General features: G+C 41.7%; 1 protein-coding gene across 8 annotated transcripts in view; it reads left to right on the top strand.

Annotated features, from left to right (window-relative positions):
- LOC147019085 (eukaryotic translation initiation factor 4 gamma 3-like) overlaps positions 1-21432 on the top strand; it is a 211594-nt gene that overhangs the window by 176793 nt on the left and 13369 nt on the right. For all 8 annotated transcript variants that reach the window (XM_085899332.1, XM_085899330.1, XM_085899331.1 and 5 more), the window contains 15 exons: positions 2739-2872; positions 2979-3092; positions 3297-3470; positions 4323-4520; positions 4645-4791; positions 6656-6892; positions 7019-7123; positions 7271-7430; positions 10018-10112; positions 10681-10777; positions 14986-15091; positions 17770-17963; positions 18374-18483; positions 18612-18781; positions 18996-19121. In XM_085899332.1, the coding sequence (XP_085755458.1) occupies positions 2739-2872; positions 2979-3092; positions 3297-3470; positions 4323-4520; positions 4645-4791; positions 6656-6892; positions 7019-7123; positions 7271-7430; positions 10018-10112; positions 10681-10777; positions 14986-15091; positions 17770-17963; positions 18374-18483; positions 18612-18781; positions 18996-19121 (2167 nt within the window). The remainder of the gene's footprint in view (positions 1-2738; positions 2873-2978; positions 3093-3296; positions 3471-4322; positions 4521-4644; positions 4792-6655; positions 6893-7018; positions 7124-7270; positions 7431-10017; positions 10113-10680; positions 10778-14985; positions 15092-17769; positions 17964-18373; positions 18484-18611; positions 18782-18995; positions 19122-21432) is intronic.

Raw genomic sequence — 21432 nt, 5'->3', positions numbered from 1 at the left:
ATGTGACCTTATTTTCTTTATCTTCTGAGACGTTTCGTTTCGACAGTGCAGCCTCGTGAGCATGCCAATGTCTGAAGTCTCGGCCGAGCGTCAGGTGTGCTTATATATTCTTTATTTATGAGACATCCTATGGACGTAGTAAACGAACTCGTTTTACCCTTCGTACGTTGCACATCATGTGCAGGGAATTTCACCTCCCCGCACCTTTTATTTATTATTTTTTTTAAAACCTTCTATACACTGCCCTTGGAACCCAATTTCAACTCACCATCTACATTTCCAAGAAAAGACAAAATTACTATTTTATGAAAAATGTTTGTCGAGTTTATTTAGTTTTTTTTATCCTGAAAAATAAGACCGTTGTGAACATAGTCGTGTTAAGATTGGCCTTTAAACCCCCTCTTAAATCATCCGTATGAAGGGGCACAGACAAATCTGCAAACTCACAAATACAGTGCTTTATGTCGGTATATGTATATGTGTGTTGTATACATGTAGAAATCTATCTATATATTACTAAAACTCTCATGTATGTATGTTCCCAAAATACAGCCAAAACGGTACATGATAGCGCAAAAAATTTAGGGCCACCTTACTCACCATTCGCCTGCGGTGTGCAGTATCAAGTTTCTTTCAAATCGGGCAACGAAAAAATTATTTAAAAAATTAATTCCCGATTCAGTTAAGTACTCTTCGGGAGTATTTGATCAATGCAAACAACCTCAACGGTACAGTTCGCTGGAGCTATCTTCTTTCTTTCTTTTTTTCTTGAAATGATTTTTTTCATCAATTGCTGTCACAACGGGAACCCATCGGGTTCACGTGGTCGTCTCGTGTACATATATACATATACAGTAATCCCCCGTTTATCGCGGGGGTTACGTTCCAAACCCCCCCGCAATAAGTGAAAATACGCGATGAATGGATGCCTCCCCAAAAAATCGACTCGTCTGGTCTGGTCGGTTTGGTAGTGATCGGGTTTAAGGTGCCGGAGATCGACTTGTCTGGTCTGGTCGGTTTGGCAGTGCTCATCCAACCGCGGCAAACCTTTTTCCTTCCCGAAACATATCTAGCACCTTAACCTCCTCCTGGAGCGTCAGGACCTTCCTCTGGTGCTTCGGTTCCTTGCCAGAAGCCTTGGAAGGTGCAGGGCGTTGGTGCGGCATCGTAGGGCTTGGAGAAAAAACGTAGAAAATATTCGAAGTTCACAAGCGAAACCTTGTCTCGTGTGTTGTGTGACTGGTCAAGCACCACGCATTATAATTTATTGCTTAAATAATTTATATTTTATATATTATTTCCGCGATATACCAGGGGAATCTGCAGAAAAAATTAGTTAGATTCCAAGGGAAAACCCGCAATGAACCGGGGGCGCTTCGGTTCATGGAGCCAGGTTCGTGGAGGCAATAACTAATCAGATCTCACCTAATCGACTGGTCCATATATATATTATATATATATATATATATATATATATATATATATATATATATATATATATATATATATATATATATATAATATATATATGAGCCTGGTGTTGGCGCAGTGGTTAGGGCAGCGGCTTGGGATCCAAAAGGTCCTGAGTTCAAGCCCCGTTGGGCCACTGAATTAATACACCAGGGGGTTGACTCAGCCTGTCATCCTTCCGAGGTCGGCGAAATGAGTACCAGTGTACTGGGCCGGTGTATACCCCAGTTAAAATAGGTGTACCATATCCCTGTGTCGTAAGAGGCGACCAGGGTTGCGTCAGGAAGGGCATCCGGCGTAAAACATGTGCCAAATCACTATGCGGATCATACGGATGATCCGCTGTGGCGACCCCTAAAGGGAGCAGCCGAAAGAAGAAGAAGAAGAAGATGTGTATATATATATATATATATATATATATATATATATATATATATATATATATATATATATATATATATATATATATATATATATATACACTGTACATGTCACTCCTGAAAAATGTGGAATTGTACAAGATGAATGTTTTGACAGAATGAATTCCACAAACAGAATAAAGGGTTGAAGGAATAAAGTAATCATTCATTTTTTATAATTGAGGAGGGTAACCAGGTGTGGGATTAGAATGTGTGTGACCTGGGCAGGCTGGAGGAGGATGAGACGGGTGAGGTCCAAATTAAGACACTATAAAACTGAGTACACCAACCTCACTGTGCTGGGTGAGAAGTAGACATTTGGTCTTGTCCTCCTGCCAAGAGATGGAGAGCTGTGGACTATCTCCTCTGGGGGGGGGGGGGGTGTCCTGATTTGGAGCAGCTGCACCCATCCAGAGTGAGAACCCTTACTCAATGATGCTTTGGATGAAGGCCTTGTGCACTGTCTTGAGCTCTGGGCAGATGATGTTTGGAATATTCCCAGATAAGGCTGACAATCTGAGTAAATCAATGAGAAGAGTAACTAAAGGAGAAAGTACTGTATAAGGTCAAAGCACAATTCATGAGGATCACAGTGCCAATGCAGTTGGGTTAATTTCCAGAGATGGAGTTAATATTGACAAGAAAAATTTCATCCTTTGTGGGAGAGAAATCCATGTGTTTTATCGAGCAATCTTTGATGGTGGATCGGGCTGGTAAGGGAGGGATTATGGACCTTGGCCTTCTCAGTAAAGGTTGCTCATATTCTATAACGCTTGAGTTTTTATTCTTATCACTTTGAAATGAATTGGAATCACCTGGAAAATGAATTGGAATTTTGTGCCTCACTAGCTGAGTGGAAACCCCTGAATCCGGAGGCGAAGAAGCGTTATGACCGAGAGTTCCTGCTGCAGTTTCAATACAGCCAAGCCAGCACACGCAAACCAGAGGGACTACCACCTATCAGTGACGTCGTCCTCGAAACGGTAAATGCGCACCAGTTGACACAAACGTGACAACGGACAAATGCGACATTGAGTAGCTCCATTGTTATGCCTCGTATGATGTGTGCGATTGGTTTCCTGCTTGTAGATGATGAACAAGACAATGAGAATGGAGCACCATGTGCCACGCATGATCAAGGGCTCAGACTTCACCCCTCACTTTGCAAACCTGGGACGCTCGCAGCCCTTGCTTCGATCTGCTGTGAGTCTTTCTGTTTTTCTTCTCTAGCATCTGAAAATTGGCTGTTACAGCAATCTGTGGAAGGCTTAAAAAATTAATCTAATTTCATGCACAATGTGATGATTGTGTCTTATTTAATTTTTTTTTCTGAATGTGACCAAATTGAACACTTTAAATATATAAATAATATATATCTATATATACATATATTTGTGTCTTGTGAAGGGTTCGGTGAATGCACCCCGGCGTATTCAGACACCTGCGGGTAAGACTCCCCGAAAGATCCTTCCAAATGTGTCGCTATCAGATGATGTGAAACTCAACAAGGCAGACCATGCCTGGAAACCCACCTTGAAACGAGAGGTGGGGATTGATGACCCTGAGATCGTCACGACGCAGGTGAGTTTTCTGCCGGTGTGGTTTACCTCATATGATCTTAAGTTCTGGGAGGGCGGGCTAATGCATAATCAAGATGAATGTGAACTTCCTTTTGCTTTTCTTTATTATCTTGCCAAAACGAAGTTTTTGCAAGATATGTCAGTCAGCTTGTATGTTTTTTTTGTTTGTTTATCTGTAATCACGTATAAAAAATTCTGCAGAGCACAGTTATCATTGGAAATTTTTGTAACTTCGCATATCAGAGGCCTATAGAGGTCCCTTTCAGCGCATAAAATTTTGAAGGTCAAAGGTCAAGGTCACTTTGTCGCAAATCAGGGGAGTCGACGAAACCCTTATTTTTTGAGTAATTTTGATCGGATAGTCTTCAAACTTCATGGGAATATAGTTCATGGGCTGGCGCTCAGCTGATTAATTTTTGGTGGCGATTGGCCTTGACCTTCATGGTTAGCACCTCAGGTCAAACATATTTGACCCCAATGTCAAATTTTCAAGTTTTAGGAACTATATCGTGTAGTACCTCGAATTGAACACCTCGATGAGTGCTTTCTAGATATGTCAAGCTTGAGACATTATGATGTCATTTGGTGACGTTATGAGGCAAACACATATTTTTCATGGTTACTCTGTAGAACGATTCTCATCGGAATCTCTCGTAGGCAGATATTCCTCAAGGAGTCGCTCCTTGTGGATAGCAGCTCTGTTCACCTCAGTGTGACCTTCAAGAAGTCACACGTGGTCACCTTTTGACAAGATACGGGTCACCTTGCGGGTGACATTGGTTTATTTTTATTTTGTAGCATGCAGAGATTTCTTTCCCAACGTGTAAGTGAACGTTGTGTGTGCCACATCCAGGAGTTGTTCCGGCGTGTCCGTAGCATCCTCAACAAGCTCACGCCGCAGATGTTTCAGCAGTTGATGAAGCAGGTTACGGAACTGAAGATTGACACTGAGGAACGCCTCAAAGGGGTCATCGACCTTGTTTTTGAGAAAGCCATCGATGAGCCTAGCTTCTCCGTGGCTTATGCAAACATGTGTCGCTGCCTTGCTATGGTAAGTTATCTTGCTGAACACAACGCATTGGGCATGTTCGTCCTCATTTGTTTTTGTGAGGTTTTTTGGGGTTTCTTTTGTTATTTTTGTGGATTTCCTGATCGTCCTTCCCTCTCACACGCAGCTGAAAGTACAAGTCGTTGACAAGCCAGGGACATATGTCAACTTTCGGAAGCTGTTGCTAAATCGCTGTCAGAAAGAGTTTGAAAAAGACAAAGATGACGACGACATCTTCGAGAAGAAGCAAAAGGAGTTGGAAGCCTATACCTCGGTAAGCCTTTAAAATGCTGAATAATTGCCGCATTTGAATTCCGAGTGGGCATAGCCACCCGCCACAGGGCCTGTCTATCCATCTTGGCAGGTCTCTGTCCAGCGGTGAGCTAAGAGAAAACAACCAGGATAGGAAACAGGATTGCTCCCTATCCATGGGTGGTTCTGTGCCGAAATTCTGGCTACATTTGTGCTTTAAAGTGGGTGTGGATTTTTTTTTTTTTTTTACGCTTTTACTTTCTTCTTGTGCTACCTTGAATGGTGATGATTTATATCAAGCATGAGTGGATTAAACTGACCAAGGAACAGAATTTGAAATGTGTGTGACGCTTTTGCATACATCGTTTTTTTTAATTCTTCTTCTCGCCTTCGACTGTCAGCCAATAGCAGCTTGGCTGTTTTTCAATTGGTTTCTTTTGAAAGGTGTGTTTTTATTCTGCAGCATTTTAAAAATTATTTTATTTAAATCGTTTCAACACCTTGTATGTTCTTATCGGATAATTTGGTGCCAATAATTTATGTACTGCTGGCCAAAGCTGTGTCACATGACACTTGAGAAACATGAGGTCCATTGTCATAAACGGGTGTTTTGAACCGTTTCTCCCAGAAATCAATTGGCATTTTATTTGCAGATTTTGAGAGAGGGTGGTTCAATCCAGTGATTAATATCACAGAACAACTGAACATGTGAAATCAGTAGTTGGGGAACAAATGGACATGGGACAATTGAGCCTCTGAAAGATAAACAGGGCTATCCCTCTCGGACCAACTTTTCAAAGTGAAACTTTGGTATTAATTGAAGTGCTGATGAAATTGTTTGAAGCTGCTACTCATCTTTGTTAAAATGGGATTCCAAAGTGAAACCTTAACTTTGGATCCTTTTTTGTGAAACTTTATCATGTGGTGTAGCCTGTTTTAATATCTTTATCATGACTTGAATGAAAGTAGGTTTTGTGAAGAAAAGGTGACTTATTGGAGAATACATTGGACTCAGTCGAATGTATACAACCACCAGGCTGAACAGTTTACATTTTGTATCCCACTGATAGGCTGGATCATCATCCAAGCCTTGACCAAAATCTAATCGGTTTGTTCTTGTCACCGACCCAACTCATCCACCAACTTTTTGTCATTACTTGTCCACAACTTTTTGAAATATGGTGCTATATATCGTTTTTGGATCTATCTCTCATTTGTTAAGAAGCACGCTAAAAGATTCTATCGTCCATATCCAAATCTTTACCAAAATCTAATCGATTCATCCTTGCCATGCACAACCTGTCCACCAAGTTTTATCTGAATCTGTCCATAACGTTTGAGATATCCTGCTCACAGACAGACGTGAATACATTACCTCCATCTACCTTGGGTGGCAGAAATCATGAACACAAAACCAGGTTTGAGACAAAAAACAAATCCGGTAAAAATCTGATTTAAACTCAAAACACCATTTGGCCTTAGTTTACAGCTCATGCAAAAAGAGAATTGAAGTCTAAATTATATGAATGAACAAAAATGCACGAGCTAGGTTTAAAGGTTATTGGCATTGACCGATGAAAGTTCTGAAGCAACTTAAGAAAAATCTTAAGGAAAAAAAATGCGAGATTTACTGCAGTTAACACAACTGAGGTCTACTGTGTGCCAGATTTGGTGGTGGTGGTCTCACCAGGGTTCTGTATACAACGTTGCTCCATTAAGAGGCTTTCAATAAGTCATTGTATAATTTCCATAATATTAAGCTTCTTTCAAAGACTTTTTGTTTGTGTAAAACTGGAGTGGTAAACTTGTGATGAGGCACAACGGGTCCTACATTTTATGCATAATTATCGACATTTGACGTGGAAACGCCCTCGTGGCCTCCACAGGAAACAGAAAAGACACGGCTACAAGAGGAACTTGTTGAATCAAGGGATGCGGCACGGCGACGTTCGCTTGGCAACATCAGGTTCATCGGAGAACTCTTTAAGCTGAAGATGCTTACTGAACCCATCATGCACGACTGCCTCATCAAGCTGCTAAAGACCCATGAGGAAGAGTCCCTCGAGTGCCTCTGTCGTTTGCTTACTACTATTGGAAAGGATCTCGATTTTGAGAAGGCCAAGGTATGATGCCAAATTATTAGCTCTAACCAAAAGTATGTTTATCCTTTTGTTTTTACTTTAATGTGAGTAATGCAAAATTTCCCACCTTCCTTACATGGATGATTTCCTGCCATGACTCTTGCGCAGCCAAGAATGGACCAGTACTTCCAACAAATGGGGAAGATTGTAAAGGAAAGAAAAACGTCATCGCGAATCCGTTTTATGGTGCAAGATGTGATGGAACTGCGTATGGTGAGTTGACTGCACCTTACTTGATTCACATTGCCTAATGATGCTGTTCCTTCCCTCTGCTTCTACACCCATAACTGTAAACATGCCTTTTTATTTTAAAACAGAAGGTTAAAAAAGTTTTTTCTTTTTTATTCTATATTTTCGTAGACGAGCTGGGTGCCACGGCGAGGAGACCAAGGCCCCAAGACAATCGAGCAGATCCATCGAGAAGCTCAGTTAGAAGAACATCAACAGCAGATCCGTGTGCAGCAGCAATTGAGTGTGAAGGACAAACGCAGCAGAGTTACCTCTGGACCACAGCCACATAGTAAGGAGCTGTCATCGGTTGACATTTTGGATTTGCAAACTCAAATAAGTCTCGATCTTCATTTGTGCTGGGATTGTTCATTGATGCCATATTACAACCTCCGACTGTGTCGGATTCAGCTCATTTTTGCCATATATATCTATGGTGATTGCAACTTATTTTTGAAAACAGGGCGTTTCTCAAAATCATGACTTTTGTTGGAGAACTTTGGAGCGGTTCGATATTTTGAAAATATATTTTGACCTCAAATGCATGTCCCTATCGTTTGAAGCCACCCGCCACAAAGCCTGTCCTTTCTCTTGGCTGGTTGTTGTCCAGTGGTGAGCTGAAAGTAAGCAGCCAGGGCAGGAAGCAGATTGACTGTGCCTTTCGGTCATCCTGTGCCAAAAACCCAGTGTACATTTGATTCTGGAAATGATAGAATTTTTTTTTTTGCATTTGCCACGATTTTTTTTTTTTGTAACTTCATTTCCTAAAACCGAATTGTGTCCATTTGTTAAAATAATTTGTATCTCCTGTAAAGAAGAAAAAAAACTTATTTGTATAATAATCTAAACCATCTGTCTAGTCACTTTTACAGGCCCGTTATAATGTAGGGGTGACTATAGGGTTATATTTTTGGCAGTGAGAATTTCTGTAAGTCTCATGGGGGCTAAAGTGGCAACGAGACTGCTGCTAACTCGTATATATTTTTGGTGAGGTGCTTTTCTCTCTCTCAAGGTGTTTGCCTTTGTTCTGTTTGCAGAGGAGGCACAAGTGAGCACGGCTATGGGAAATTGTTTTCACTGGCAAAGGACAAGTTAATCCCCCAACTTTTATGATTGTAATGGCAAACACTTCTTGAATTTTATATATATATATATATATATATATATATATATATATATATATATATATATATATATATATATATATAATTACTTGCAAAATGATTTTTTAAATTTTATGGCCAAAAAAATTATTTGATCCAAAAATTCAAAGTACTTCTCTTCTATACAACATTTTTGGTTTTGTTGAATGAATCTGCTGTGACTCCGAACCCAATATTTTGAGAATGGCAAATGTGGAAAGCAACAACATATATTTGCTTATGTGTGAAAATTGGATCACGCAGGTACACGCCAACTCTTTGCAAAGTTTGATATTGAGCCTTATTTATTTATTGTCATGCCAAATGCGCGCTGTGCTCGGAGTTTACATCGTTGGCGAATAAATGGAAAGGACCCGTCGGGCTGTATACCAATGCCGGGAAATATCTCCGTTTTGTGTGATTACGCAATTGTTACCTGCAGTAGTCATTCGGTGATGATGACAGGCGACCCTTCTGTATATTCACACTATTCACTTTGACAACTGGCATTAAAACCGAAATTGCATACAAAAACCTTAATTTATCATACAAATTGCTCATCGCTCTCCTATATTTTGGCGGTGTAGTGGCCAGACCGCTGCCTCGATCGCTGCTGAAAATACAAATTATAACCTTGCTTGCGTGCGTGAAGCAAAAACATGCTTACTGCTGATGTGCATATAATAATACTTTGTGGTTATGTAACTCGGATAATTCAAATTTTGAATATGACGCTTCCGAAGATCTCTTACATGGCGGACATATGATTTTTCTTCCTGACAATTATTGTGGGTGGAGTCAAGCCAGCTCTCCAGCCAATGGATTTGAAGGCTTCATTCGCACACTGCTTCATTACATTTTTAACATATAAAATACAGTATTGTAGTGTCATTACAGGACTGATACAACCCAGCAGAGGCCAAGAGCTGTAAAAGCGGGGCTGCTGTCGTCCATGTTGAGAGGATGAGCGGGGTGGCCTTTTAAGTTGCACCATTGCAGTGTGATAAATGATGGCAATATTGGGGGCGGAGGCAGGGGAATTTACATCATGACAAATTAGAGGGTATTGAAGAACCACATTTGCAAAATCGGTTTACAATTATTAATGCAACAGAAGACCAAGAAGGAACCCGAAAAAGTAAAGAGCAAAGATGGAGTCATCAGGAAGAACCTTGAGAAGTTTCGGATGAAACTTGGTGGACAGGTTGGGTGTGTGACAAGGAAGAATTGCTTCGATCTTGGTGAAGATCCGGTTCCGGATCTGACTACTAGAATTTTTAAAGTGATTCTTTACCATTGAGAGATGGGGCTAAAAATGATATTTAGCATGATATCTCAAAAAGTTGTGGATAGATTCAGACGAAACTTCACTTGGTGAACAGATTGGGTGTGTGGCAAGGGCGAATTGATTCGATTTTGGTGAAGATCCGGATCTGGATACGAGAATTATTTAATTTTTTTAAGTGATTCTTCACCATTGAGAGATAGGGCCAAAAACGATATAGTACTGTATAGCATGATATTTGAAAAATGTATTGGGCCCAATATGTTCTCGTGGATCAGGCATTACGTGGCGGAGGTGTGCACACTACCGAGTTCCCTTATACCTATTATTACTGTTATTATTGTTATTATTACTATTGTATTTTATTGAAGGTTCTTTTTATTTTTGTTGAACTGCCAGATCAATGTGTTTTGTCATTTGCTCGCAGTTACATGGCTGTCCTTCCTTTACAGTGCGCCCTTCGCTGCCAGCTGATGATGGCTGGAACGTCGTGCCCATCAGCAAAGGGAGCCGTCCCATTGATCCATCAAAACTCCCAAAACTGAAGGTGAGGTGACTTTCACACTGGAAATTGCTCCAGCAGTTGGCAACCCATTTCTACCCCTTCCTCTTGTCACTGTGGTCTTTCATCATGTGTAGTTGAGAGCTTCCAACTTACAACAAATTGTCCTTCAAATTTGAAATTCTTGCCAAAACATGAAAATCGATGAATGCAAGATATGCCAAACATATGCTCCAAACATATTTTATGAACTGATAAATGATCTTGACCATGCTTTAGTGTCACAGGAATTTATTACCTCCACCACCAAAGGTGGAAGGAGGTTATGGTTTTGATAATGAATCACTTGTCCAAATATCCATAATCTGACTGGAAAGTGTTTTTTGTTTTGTTTTGTTTTGTTTTTACTTACTCCTAAATACAACCCTGTCAAGTGAAATGATATAATGTGGGTTTCACCAAAGCATTTGGACCCTCAAGTCATGTGTTTTTTTTGTTTTTTTTCTAATTGACTTGTTTATTTGACTGATGGTATTAGGTTCTACTTTTTAACGTGAAAAACATCTTTGTTCCTGTTATCTCCCCATCTTTTCCCACCATTCTTTGCACCCAGCCTACAGTAGACGACAGTATTCAACTGGGGCCTGGTGGTCGTATTGGCAATTGGGGGCGAGGAAGCAGTGGAGGCTCGGGCACAAAGCCTGAAGCAGGTACCAGTAGCTTATCTTAAATGGCCGAGTGTCTGGTGGCAAATTCACGCCTTGCCATCATGGTGTTTGCATTTTCTCTCCAAATTATGTTGGAGCCGTGAAAAATATAACCAACAAACAAAATCTGCTGTTTGACCGAGGAAAGTATCGTACTCTGTGGCACTTCGTGTGATGTTGATACTTTTTTCATGGACATTAAAAAGTATGGCCATTATGACTTTCATGGCCATTAGTCAGGACAAAGTGAAATTTGCCCTAAACAAGACTGAGAGTCACTAAATGTGAAGAACTATAGAGAAAAATACACCCGTGCGGGAGTGATGGTCATTTCTGCGAGAAAATATATAGCCTCCTGAAGGTAGGGCAGTTTTTGCAAACTTTGAAGTCACGTGACACGAAAACGAAAGCGAATATCGAAAATCCGGCCCGATCAAAATTTAGATATTGTCCCATAGATTCATTTGCTACAATCAAATTCAAGATCGCTTGAGAAATGGCGGAGGAGATAGAATTTGAAAATCGTCATTTTCGCAACTTCAAAGGCCTCGTGACCTTGACCTTGACCTTGACCTTCGGTGACCTTGAAAGTCATACCATCGTGTACGTCTCATCGACCTCTATCAGGATCACTAATGACCAGATCTCCCGCTTCAACTTCATTGTGAACGGACAGACGGACGGACGGACCCATATTACCCTTTCTCTCACCAATATTATTAGGTCATTGGAAATGACCTAAAAAGGAGAAGAGGAAAAACTGGCAAAACCTTCACCTCATCCTGAAACAAGGAAACCTCTTCACAGGACCACTGTTTGCAGGAGGGGGTATCTAGGTCAGGTGGAAAAATAAATTTTGCTCCTGCCATTGGGTGTTTTTTTAGGATACAACTCCCCGTTACTGGATGGCCGTTGGTTCCTGAAGGGGGCCTCATCCACCCTTTGTCAGGTGTTGTTTTTAGTCCTGGCAGGGTGTCACAGTCACCCTCCTCACTGGCAAAGCCAAACGAAGAACGATGGCAAAGCCAGTGAGGAGTTTGTTTAATCATCAACAACCTGACCATGATGGAGCCATTAGTCAGGACAAGATAGTCATTTGTGGTTGTCTTCAGGCTAAATACAATCTTCTGTCCTTGTTTCCGCATGTATGTCTTTCTGAGACGTCCTCAATCATGTGTTTGTGCTGTCTGCTTGCACCGTCTTTAAGCAAATGTGCCGGTCACACGAGAGTTTTGTACAGAATATGTTTGGTGATCGTAGCTTCTTTAATAGCCTTCAGATGTCATCTGCCTCAAGCACTCCACATTTGCGATGGAGATTCGTAGCTTCGTTCGCTTTCTGCCTGCTTCAAAAAGCGCTTTCTGCCTGCTGCTTCTGCCTGCCTGCCTTTGGCATCAAAAAGTTCTGAATTGTCTTGTTTGTTTCTCAGCTTGTCACAGCAACTACGATGCACTACAAACCACAAATGTATGCCTCTTTTAAGCAGTGGGGAAGCACACTTATTTTTATATTTATACCTCCCCCTATATGACAGGGGGCTTATTATACCTGTTGGCGGATTTGTTTCTACAATTTGTGCCCCCAGTTTTTTAATGGTACCGCAGAGTTTCATATGGCTTAGAATATGAAACCACTATTTACGATTTTTCTCAATTCCCCCGCCCCCCCCCCCTTCAATGTCTAAGCTGTATCTCGGAGCCAGCTGTGACTTTCAGAATGAAATTTTGCATCAATAATGGGAATAGAGAGTTGCAGGCTTGACACTTTTTTGACCTTGACCTAATTTTGAAGGTCATGACCTAATTGTCGACAAATTCCTGTTTTTTTGCCACAACTCGACAAAGCTTTGTCGAATCGAAACGAAATTGCCCTCTCCAGATAGCCTAGAGCAAGGTGCATTTAAGCTTGATTTACATCATACCCCTCTGGGTTAAAAAGTCAAGCTCAAATGGAAGTCTGAAAAAAAAAAACAAGGATAAATATGTCCAAGAGCCGTGTCCTAAAGGTTTTGTCTTCACCAGAAGAAGAACAAGAAGAGGAAGAAGAATTTTTAAAAATAAAAAAACAACAAATTCCGATATTTCGTCACATGCCGTCATGGACGATCTTCGTTCATGACGAGAAAAGTGTATTTACGAAATTACAATATATTAAATGGAATAATCTTTAAATAGTAACGTGAACTTTTCAAAACTTAAAAGCAAATGTCCAAATATATTTAACAGTTCATGATAGACGCTCTCAAAAGGCACCCTCAATGCGAGGATGTGTACAGATGTTTAGTATTTAAGGAGATCCGGATCCTGTATATAAAAGAGCCGAGTCCAAAAGGTTTTGTCTTCAGAAGAAGAAGAAGAAGAAGAAGAAGAAGAAGAAGAAGAGTGCCGAGCTCTCTTAGAGCAGCGTTCGCTTACGCCGGTTTTTTGAAATTCGTCCTGGTTATCGAGTCACGTGTCTTCAAAGTTGGAAAAATCGTCTGTGATACGGTCAAAAAAAATTCACCCGATCTTGATGAAACTTGGTATGTAGGTAGATGCTGCTAAAAATTGCCAATGCACTTGGCCTTCCAATATGTCCTCTGATTTTCATGTTGTTGGGTTTTGTGGATTGACTAGATCTGGACACATTTTTAGGTCATCTCTAACGAGATGACCTAATAAAACCAGGCTCGATGTCCGTCAATCACCACTACGTCCAGTACGTACGTCCAATACGTACGTCCAGTACGTACGTCTAGTACGTACGTCCAGTACGCACGTACGTCCAAGGATGATTTCATGATTCCCGTATGTACGTACGTACGTCCGTACGTACGTCACCATTTTTTCTTCCGATTTTCTTGATATTTGGTATGTGGGTAGATGTCGATGAGGGATGCACGACGGTATGACCTTTGACCCGATTGAAGGTCAAGTTCAACGTCAAGGTCACTCCAAGGTTGCGAAATCATCCATTTTCAAAATCTATCTCCGCCATTTATGATCCGATCTTCGAAATTCCTTCGGATTCTGATAATATGGAACAATATCTAAATTTGGTCAAGCTGGTTTTTTGAAATCCGTCCTGGTTATCGAGTCACGTGTCTTCAAAGTTGGAAAAATCGTCGATGTGATACGGTCAAAAAAATTTCACCCGCTCTTGATGAAACTTGGTATGTAGGTAGTGGTCGATGAGTGATGCACGACGGTATGATTTTAGACCTCATTGAAGGTCAATGTCAAGGTCACCGATGCTGTAAACTTGTGAAATCATCCATTGTCAAAATATCATCTGCCATTTATGACTCAGAAATGCGGTTTGATTTCTGAGGTCTGGTTTCTATCCTTTTGAAGACACATTGATCATAAATGTTCCAAATCAACCATTTTCAAAATCTATCTCCAGATAACTCAGAAATGTAGTTTGATTTCTGAGGTTTTCTATCCTTTTTACTCCCGGGTTTTCGTCTGTACGTTGAACCAAAAGACAAGACGACATCGAAGCCATTCTAAGCCGATCAGAGATGACTTGCACCCCCAACCGGGGGTAATTTTCTAAATATACACTCGATCCCTAAATGTCGAAGATCAAGGTCATATGGCGGTCCGAAAATGTTATGGCCATCATTGGATCGCGGGCACAGGGAGGGTTAGCCTTGTGGCACTTTGTGATCGCAGATATATGGTTACCTCTGCCCCCAAAGGTGGACCGAGGTTATGTTTTTACCTCTGTCCTGTGTTTAAATGGTGATATCTGAAGTTGTGGATGGATTCGGACAAAATATGATGGACAGGTTGAGTATGTGACGAGGATGAATTGATTAGATTTTGGTGAAGATCAGGATCTGGATACGATAATTTTTAAAGTGATTCTTCTCCATTGAGAGCCCCAAAAACGAGTGTCGTCGTCTGTTGGGTGTCATTTATTTTATTTTTTTCCCTACATGTCGTAGTCTTGATTATACAACCTCGTAGTTGGTTTTACTTGTCCGAGAAAAATTGTGTTAATAAGAAAATAAATACAACGAAAATGAAGTTGTGCCTAAACTCGAACCATGTTATGATTTTTGTTTTCCGTTTCATGCACGCTCTGGTGAGGTGACCTCATTTGACCACTGGGATTGGTAGATCTCACTACATTTTTGACTTGTAGTTGCTTTTGAGTGAGTACACACCTCTTGAGAAGAGACCCTTTGAGAGCTGTTTCTGCAGTTCATTGTTGTCTCATTGCAGAAAGCGCCCGCAATCCTGCTCTTGGCGTGGTGAATCGCTACTCAGCGTTACAAAACCAGACTTCACCGGTCTCAGTGGAGACCAACGAGAGAAGGCCCATTTCGCGGTAAGTATTGATCAATCTCGTAAAAGACCTGTCACTCGACCATATCATTCTGTCATTAAGTTTTGTGTTTATATTGATGTGCTATTCATTTTAATTACAGAATTTTCTTGGTGATTATCCCCAGGATTTTTGAAGAAGAAAAAAAACGGGGGGGGGGGTTGTGGAAATTGGATTCGTTTCTGTCTGTGTTGGTCTCTGTCATGCTATCTCCTCTTAAATGGTTGTGCAGAAATTCACCAAACTTGGTCGTTGTGATCACCACATGGAAAGAAGGTGCGAGGGCAGTATCATTTTGGTCCCACCCCCTGTACGGGGTCAAAAAGTCAAATACCAAAAATGCAATTGCGGGCATATTTTTAAACATTTTAAAATGAAACTTTGTCTGTGCAATCAACATTGGGGGATGCATGAACTATATAACGTTTTTGGATTTGACCCACCCCCCCTCCCCTTGTGTCTCTCTCTCTCTTGCATGTAGTACGAAGGTAAAAATGGGAAAAAAAATCCATAATAAAATTTGATGTTGGGTCATTCCTGATGAAACTTTTTGCCATCTTTCAACTATTCTTGAGGTGCAGTGTGGATATTTGTGACGGCGTTCCATCGACTTCGCTATGGTTTGGAATATTGTTAATGTGCTTTGGAAACCAGCACAAAGCTGTGTTGTTATTTTCATCACATGACCTATTTGGTGCCAACCACTCACTGTGGTTTTATTACAGCACAGCGACATTGCGCTGTTATATAATTGGCTATTCTGTCCTGTGTCTCTGTCACACTTATGGCTTACAGCGCGGCGACATCACGCTGTTATATTTTATTTTATTTATTTATTTGTTTTTTCGGTACTTTTAAGTTCGCCACCATTGATTACACAAATAATTAATCAGTGTAAAGCTTTTTTTGCTGCATGAAAAATTCAGTTCTTGGCCATTAGACTCTCTCTCTCTCTCTCTCTCTCTCTCTCTCTCTCTCTCTCTCTCTCTCTCTCTCTCTCTCTCTCTCTCTCTCTCTCTCTCTCTGTCTCTCTGTCTCTCTGTCTCTCTGTCTCTCTGTCTCTCTGTCTCTCTGTCTCTCTGTCTCTCTGTCTCTCTGTCTCTCTGTCTCTCTGTCTCTCTGTCTCTCTGTCTCTCTGTCTCTCTGTCTCTCTGTCTCTCTGTCTCTCTGTCTCTCTGTCTCTCTGTCTCTCTGTCTCTCTGTCTCTCTGTCTCTCTGTCTCTCTGTCTCTCTGTCTCTCTGTCTCTCTGTCTCTCTGTCTCTCTGTCTCTCTGTCTCTCTGTCTCTCTGTCTCTCTGTCTCTCTGTCTCTCTGTCTCTCTGTCTCTCTGTCTCTCTGTCTCTCTGTCTCTGTGTCTCTGTGTCTCTGTGTCTCTGTGTCTCTGTGTCTCTGTGTCTCTGTGTCTCTCGCTCTCCGTGTTTGTCCTCTCTGTCGTCTCCGTCCTCTCTTTCTCCGTCCTCTCTTTCTCCGTCCTCTCTTTCTCCGTCCTCTCTTTCTCCGTCCTCTCTTTCTCCGTCCTCTCTTTCTCCGTCCTCTCTTTCTCCGTCCTCTCTTTCTCCGTCCTCTCTCTTTCTCCGTCCTCTCTTTCTCCGTCCTCTCTTTCTCCGTCCTCTCTTTCTCCGTCCTCTCTTTCTCCGTCCTCTCTTTCTCCGTCCTCTCTTTCTCCGTCCTCTCTTTCTCCGTCCTCTCTTTCTCCGTCCTCTCTTTCTCCGTCCTCTCTTTCTCCGTCCTCTCTTTCTCCGTACCTCTCTTTCTCCGTACCTCTCTTTCTCCGTACCTCTCTTTCTCCGTACCTCTCTTTCTCCGTACCTCTCTTTCTCCGTCCTCTCTTTCTCCGTCCTCTCTTTCTCCGTCCTCTCTTTCTCCGTCCTCTCTTTCTCTGTCTCTGTCTCTGTCTCTGTCTCTGTCTCTGTCTCTGTCTCTGTCTCTGTCTCTGTCTCTCTCGCTCTCGCTCTTTCTCACTCTGACTCTTGTCCTTCTTCTTTTGAAAGAAACCCATGACATGATGTGGTGGTGACATCACTCTGTTAAGATATCTAGTTTGTTTGCACCTCCATTGTGAGCCGGTGAAGCAAATTGAACAAGTTTTTTTCTTCTCTTCTTTTTCCCTTAAAAGGCTATCTGAAGGGTTCTAAAAACACACTTATTCAACCCGACAGCCATCTGCTCCAGGCCAATGTACTCGATCACCTTTGTTTTTGTGACTTTTGAACAGTGGTAAAGCAGCCGAGGCAGGAAATTGACTGCTTTGGGCTTGTGGACAGTTAACCACATTTTATACAACTTGAGCAAGGTGATTTTGGCCGCTCCTCACAATTATCACTGAAGAAAAGACAAACTTCACTTTTGTACCTCCATTGGTTTAATTGAGATTGCTGAACTTTTCTGATGCTAGGAAAAAAATAATTTTGTTAATTATTTTATTTTTAAACTTTGTTTTTAAAACTCATGGAGGAGCTTGTAAATAAACCACATGCAGGGCAAACACGTGGGTATGCACAAGTGTGCTTTTATGTGAATTGCAAGGACATATTAGACAATGGATAAATGCATGTCGTACGAAGGATTTGAAACTGAGTCCCTCACATCATGAGCAATCAGTTCAAATGAGAAGACTAAAAAGGCCAACTCCTTTTCACTTCCCTGCCTTTGTTTTTTGCTTTGTCTTTCCGTTATTGCAGAGGCAGCACTGGTCGTGACCGGACTGATCGCAATGTCCGCCAAGTGCCTACAATGGGCAAGGGTAGCTTTGGCAGGGAGCTCATGGAGGAGCGGAGCCGGGAGGTTGATATGGAGCGTGAGGGCACACCGCGTCGCCGTGAAGAGAGGCCAAAGGAGCGCGAGGATGAGCGGCGGGTTCGAGAATCCCGTGCTGGTGCGTTGACTATGCATTTGTTCCTCCACGCTATCACTACGGGCAGTCTCCTTTTACTAAACTGTCACTTACTAAGCTCATTTTGAATATTGGCCATCGCAACTGAACCCTCTGAAATTGACCTCGTGTTATGCAGCTACTGATGGTAAAAACATTATACAGGTTGTATTTGACTAATATGTGCTGTTTTATGTGCGCTGGATAAGTTGATCCATCTCTATAATTTCCTCGTTCGTTCACTCTCCCCTTTTCTTTTATTTAAATTTGATAATTGAAGCGTGTCATGTAGTACTCCATTGTTATAGACATCTCTCTGTTCAATTATTAATCTGCAAAAAAACATTGTATGGTGTTATTGGAAGACGGCACTAATGTGTGGCTCATAAGTGAAAGGATTTCCTTGTGTGCAGGCAAGGTTGAACCCCCACCGGCAGCGCCCCCCATAAAGCTCACAGAGGAGGAAATGGAGAGAAAATCTCGGTCTATAATCGAGGAGTTTCTGCACCTCAATGACATTAAGGTTCTGTTGGCAATATGAACTGGTGATGAAGATCTGTCAAATCAATGCATGGCCATCCGTTTTTGACAGATTCATGTGGCATGTGAAAATCTGCTTCATAGGCAACCATTGCGTGCTTGTGATGACAGGAGGCGATGCAGTGCGTCCGGGAGTTGGAAGTATCCCAGTTGTCGGTGTTTGTGCGCGTGGGCATCGAATCGACGCTGGAGCGCAGCACAATTTCCCGGGAACACATGGGTAACCTGCTGTGCCAGCTAGTGCATCATGACATGCTCCCACGTCAGGAGTATTTCCACGGGTATGTGCTTTAAGAAAATGGAATGAGGCATTACTTTTGCTTGGAGACTGCTTGTTATTACCCTAGAGTCTCGAATTTTCTGCATCCTGTGGCCATTTCACAAAGTACTCCGTAATCTTCGTGGATGTCTAAACTATCTACTTGAAGTTAAAGGACTAGCTTTGTGTCAAGAGGGTTTCTGCCCGGGTTGTGCTGAGAGACGAATATGTGGCAGATTGAGCGAGATACTAGAGATCTCTGAAGACATGGCTATTGACATTCCACACATCTGGATGTACCTCGCTGAGCTCATGACACCCATGCTTGTAGACGGAGTCATCCCCATGGCTGAACTTTTCACGTGAGTTACAGCGGGTCTATCTCGCCATTGTTCTCTTGTATCTTGCCTTATATCTCAGGTTCAGCCTGTTGCTCTTTTTACCATCCCTGGTAAATGTCGTCCACAATGAAAAAGTTGGTCGAAATGTTTCCTTTCCTTTTAGTCCAATGGCCAAGGAGACTCCCCTCCCCCCCCCCCCACCCCTGCCCACATGATCCAAAATTATGTACTTCATTATGTTCATTCATGTCTCCTTAGATGGGGAAAAAAGATGCTCACATTAAAATCACTTTTAGTCTGTTTTTTTTTAAAAGTCCTATTGGGGCATATGTCAAATTGCCACTTTTTGCAGAAATTCAACTATTTATTGAGGTTCATGAAATTTGTGGCCATTGAAGTTGCTATATCTCAATACTTTTTCTTGAGGTGGGACAGATTTGATCGAGACAACATTTATTATCCATTCATCATCCAAAAAACCATTTATAGGACTCAAATTATATGCAAATGAACAAGCCTATAAGCAGTTGTCCCGAAAAGCATAAAGAATGCAAGTAGGAGAATTCCCCAAAACAATATCATAAGTTAGAAGCAAGCTTCCTTCACTCCATTTAGGGAAATTGAACAACAAAATACAGATGTAGGGATACAAACAGAAATGTGAGAGTCCTACAATTTTTTTCTTCCGTACATAGAGGGAATTTTTAAATGTACATAAAGTCAGCAGTCTTCTTTTTTGTTCATATTTTTCTATTTGGGCGGTGTATAAGCAATTGACTGTTGCCTTGATCGCTCCTCAAGAGAAACATGCATTACTTGATTTCCTCTGTGTGGGTTATAATCAAAACATACCATTCTTTCATGATAGAAGATGAGCTACTGTCTTCAAATGTATACCAGAGGCTTGAGGCGTAAGGCGTTTGGCCTGAAGTCTGAGGCCTCCAAGTTGTGACCAAAATGGTGACGTAAGATTTTTTGTTTGTTTGTTTGTTTGTTTTTGCGGTTACATTTGAGTGGAGTCTGGAGGGACAGAGCTTCAAAGCTTGACAGCGACAGAAAGACTGGCTACTAAGAGGTCAAATTAGTTGGGATGGAGAAGGCGTCGTCATTGCCCAAGACCAAGAACACTGCACTCATGTGTTGAAGAAAATGACGTGATTAAACCAATCAGACAAATGCAGGTTTTTGTGGGGAAGAAACAGAAAGTACCATTCACCTCCTTTCAGGGTGTAAAAAAACTCATGTCAGAACAGCTGTACACAGAAAGACATAATGTCTGCAGAGTAATCCACTGGCCCATCAGTAAACATTTCAACATCCCGGTACCAGAACAATCATGGAAACGCAAGCCAAATCTGATCCTTGCAAATGAACATATGCTTGACAAGATGATCCCGTCAAGTGTGGACATTGCAATCAAAGCGCTGCGCCCGGACATAGTGCTCAAACACAAAAAGGAAAATGACTGGATTATTGATCGAGGTTTCCTTTCCCAATGACTTGACTAAATGCCACAGAAATAAGGAAAATGACTAAATACCATGATCTGAAAAATGAGGTCAAGGATTTGGAAATTGAAGAACGCTGAAATTATTCCAGTGATAGTTGGAGCTACAGGAATGATAAAGAAAACCCTTACTGAGTGCTTAAAAATCATTCCAGGGAATGTCACTACAAACGAGCTACAAGTGGAGGCTGTCAGACGTTCAGTGAAGATTCTGAAAAGAGCCCTTGGAATGAGGCTATGGGAATGAAACTTCACAGCTTGGGTCATGAATCCTGATGCTTTACCAAACAGGGGGTGGAGATTTTGAGTTCTGGGAGAACTACCTCCCACCTCCTGAAACCCGCAATTGGAGATGACAACCAACGGGAGAATATTCTGATGGGGCATCCTTGGGAAACCCACGGGCATGGGCATGTATGTCATTTGAACATCTTGAGTTCAATGCTGTACACATAGGTTTACAAAATGGTTACTTAGGCAATTCGTCAGATCAAGAAATTTTGTAATCCGCACCATTTATTCCCTTCACATCATATGTGAATTCATGTCCGTGCACATGTGAAATACAGTTGTAATGTGTCATTCCATATCATGTAAAATGTGACTTCAAGATCTCAATTCTCCCCTCCTCCCACTCTCTCTCCTTCTCCTCCCACACTCTCACCCCTCCAACACTTTTCCCACCCCTCCCCCTCTCTTCACCATCTCCCCTCTTCCCCCTCATCACACACACACACCACAAAGGGGAGAGGGGTGAGGGGGAGAGAATATTGCACAGGGGAGAGGAGGGGGTGAGGGGTGGGAGAGGATGTGGAATGACTTACT

This window comes from Eptatretus burgeri, chromosome 10 (assembly GCF_056783735.1).
Source record: "Eptatretus burgeri isolate ZD-2024b chromosome 10, Ebu_testis_v1, whole genome shotgun sequence".
Taxonomy (NCBI): Eukaryota; Metazoa; Chordata; class Myxini; order Myxiniformes; family Myxinidae; genus Eptatretus; species Eptatretus burgeri.
The sequence above is the reverse complement of the archived record's forward strand: the minus strand, read 5'-3'. Positions and strand labels throughout refer to the sequence as shown.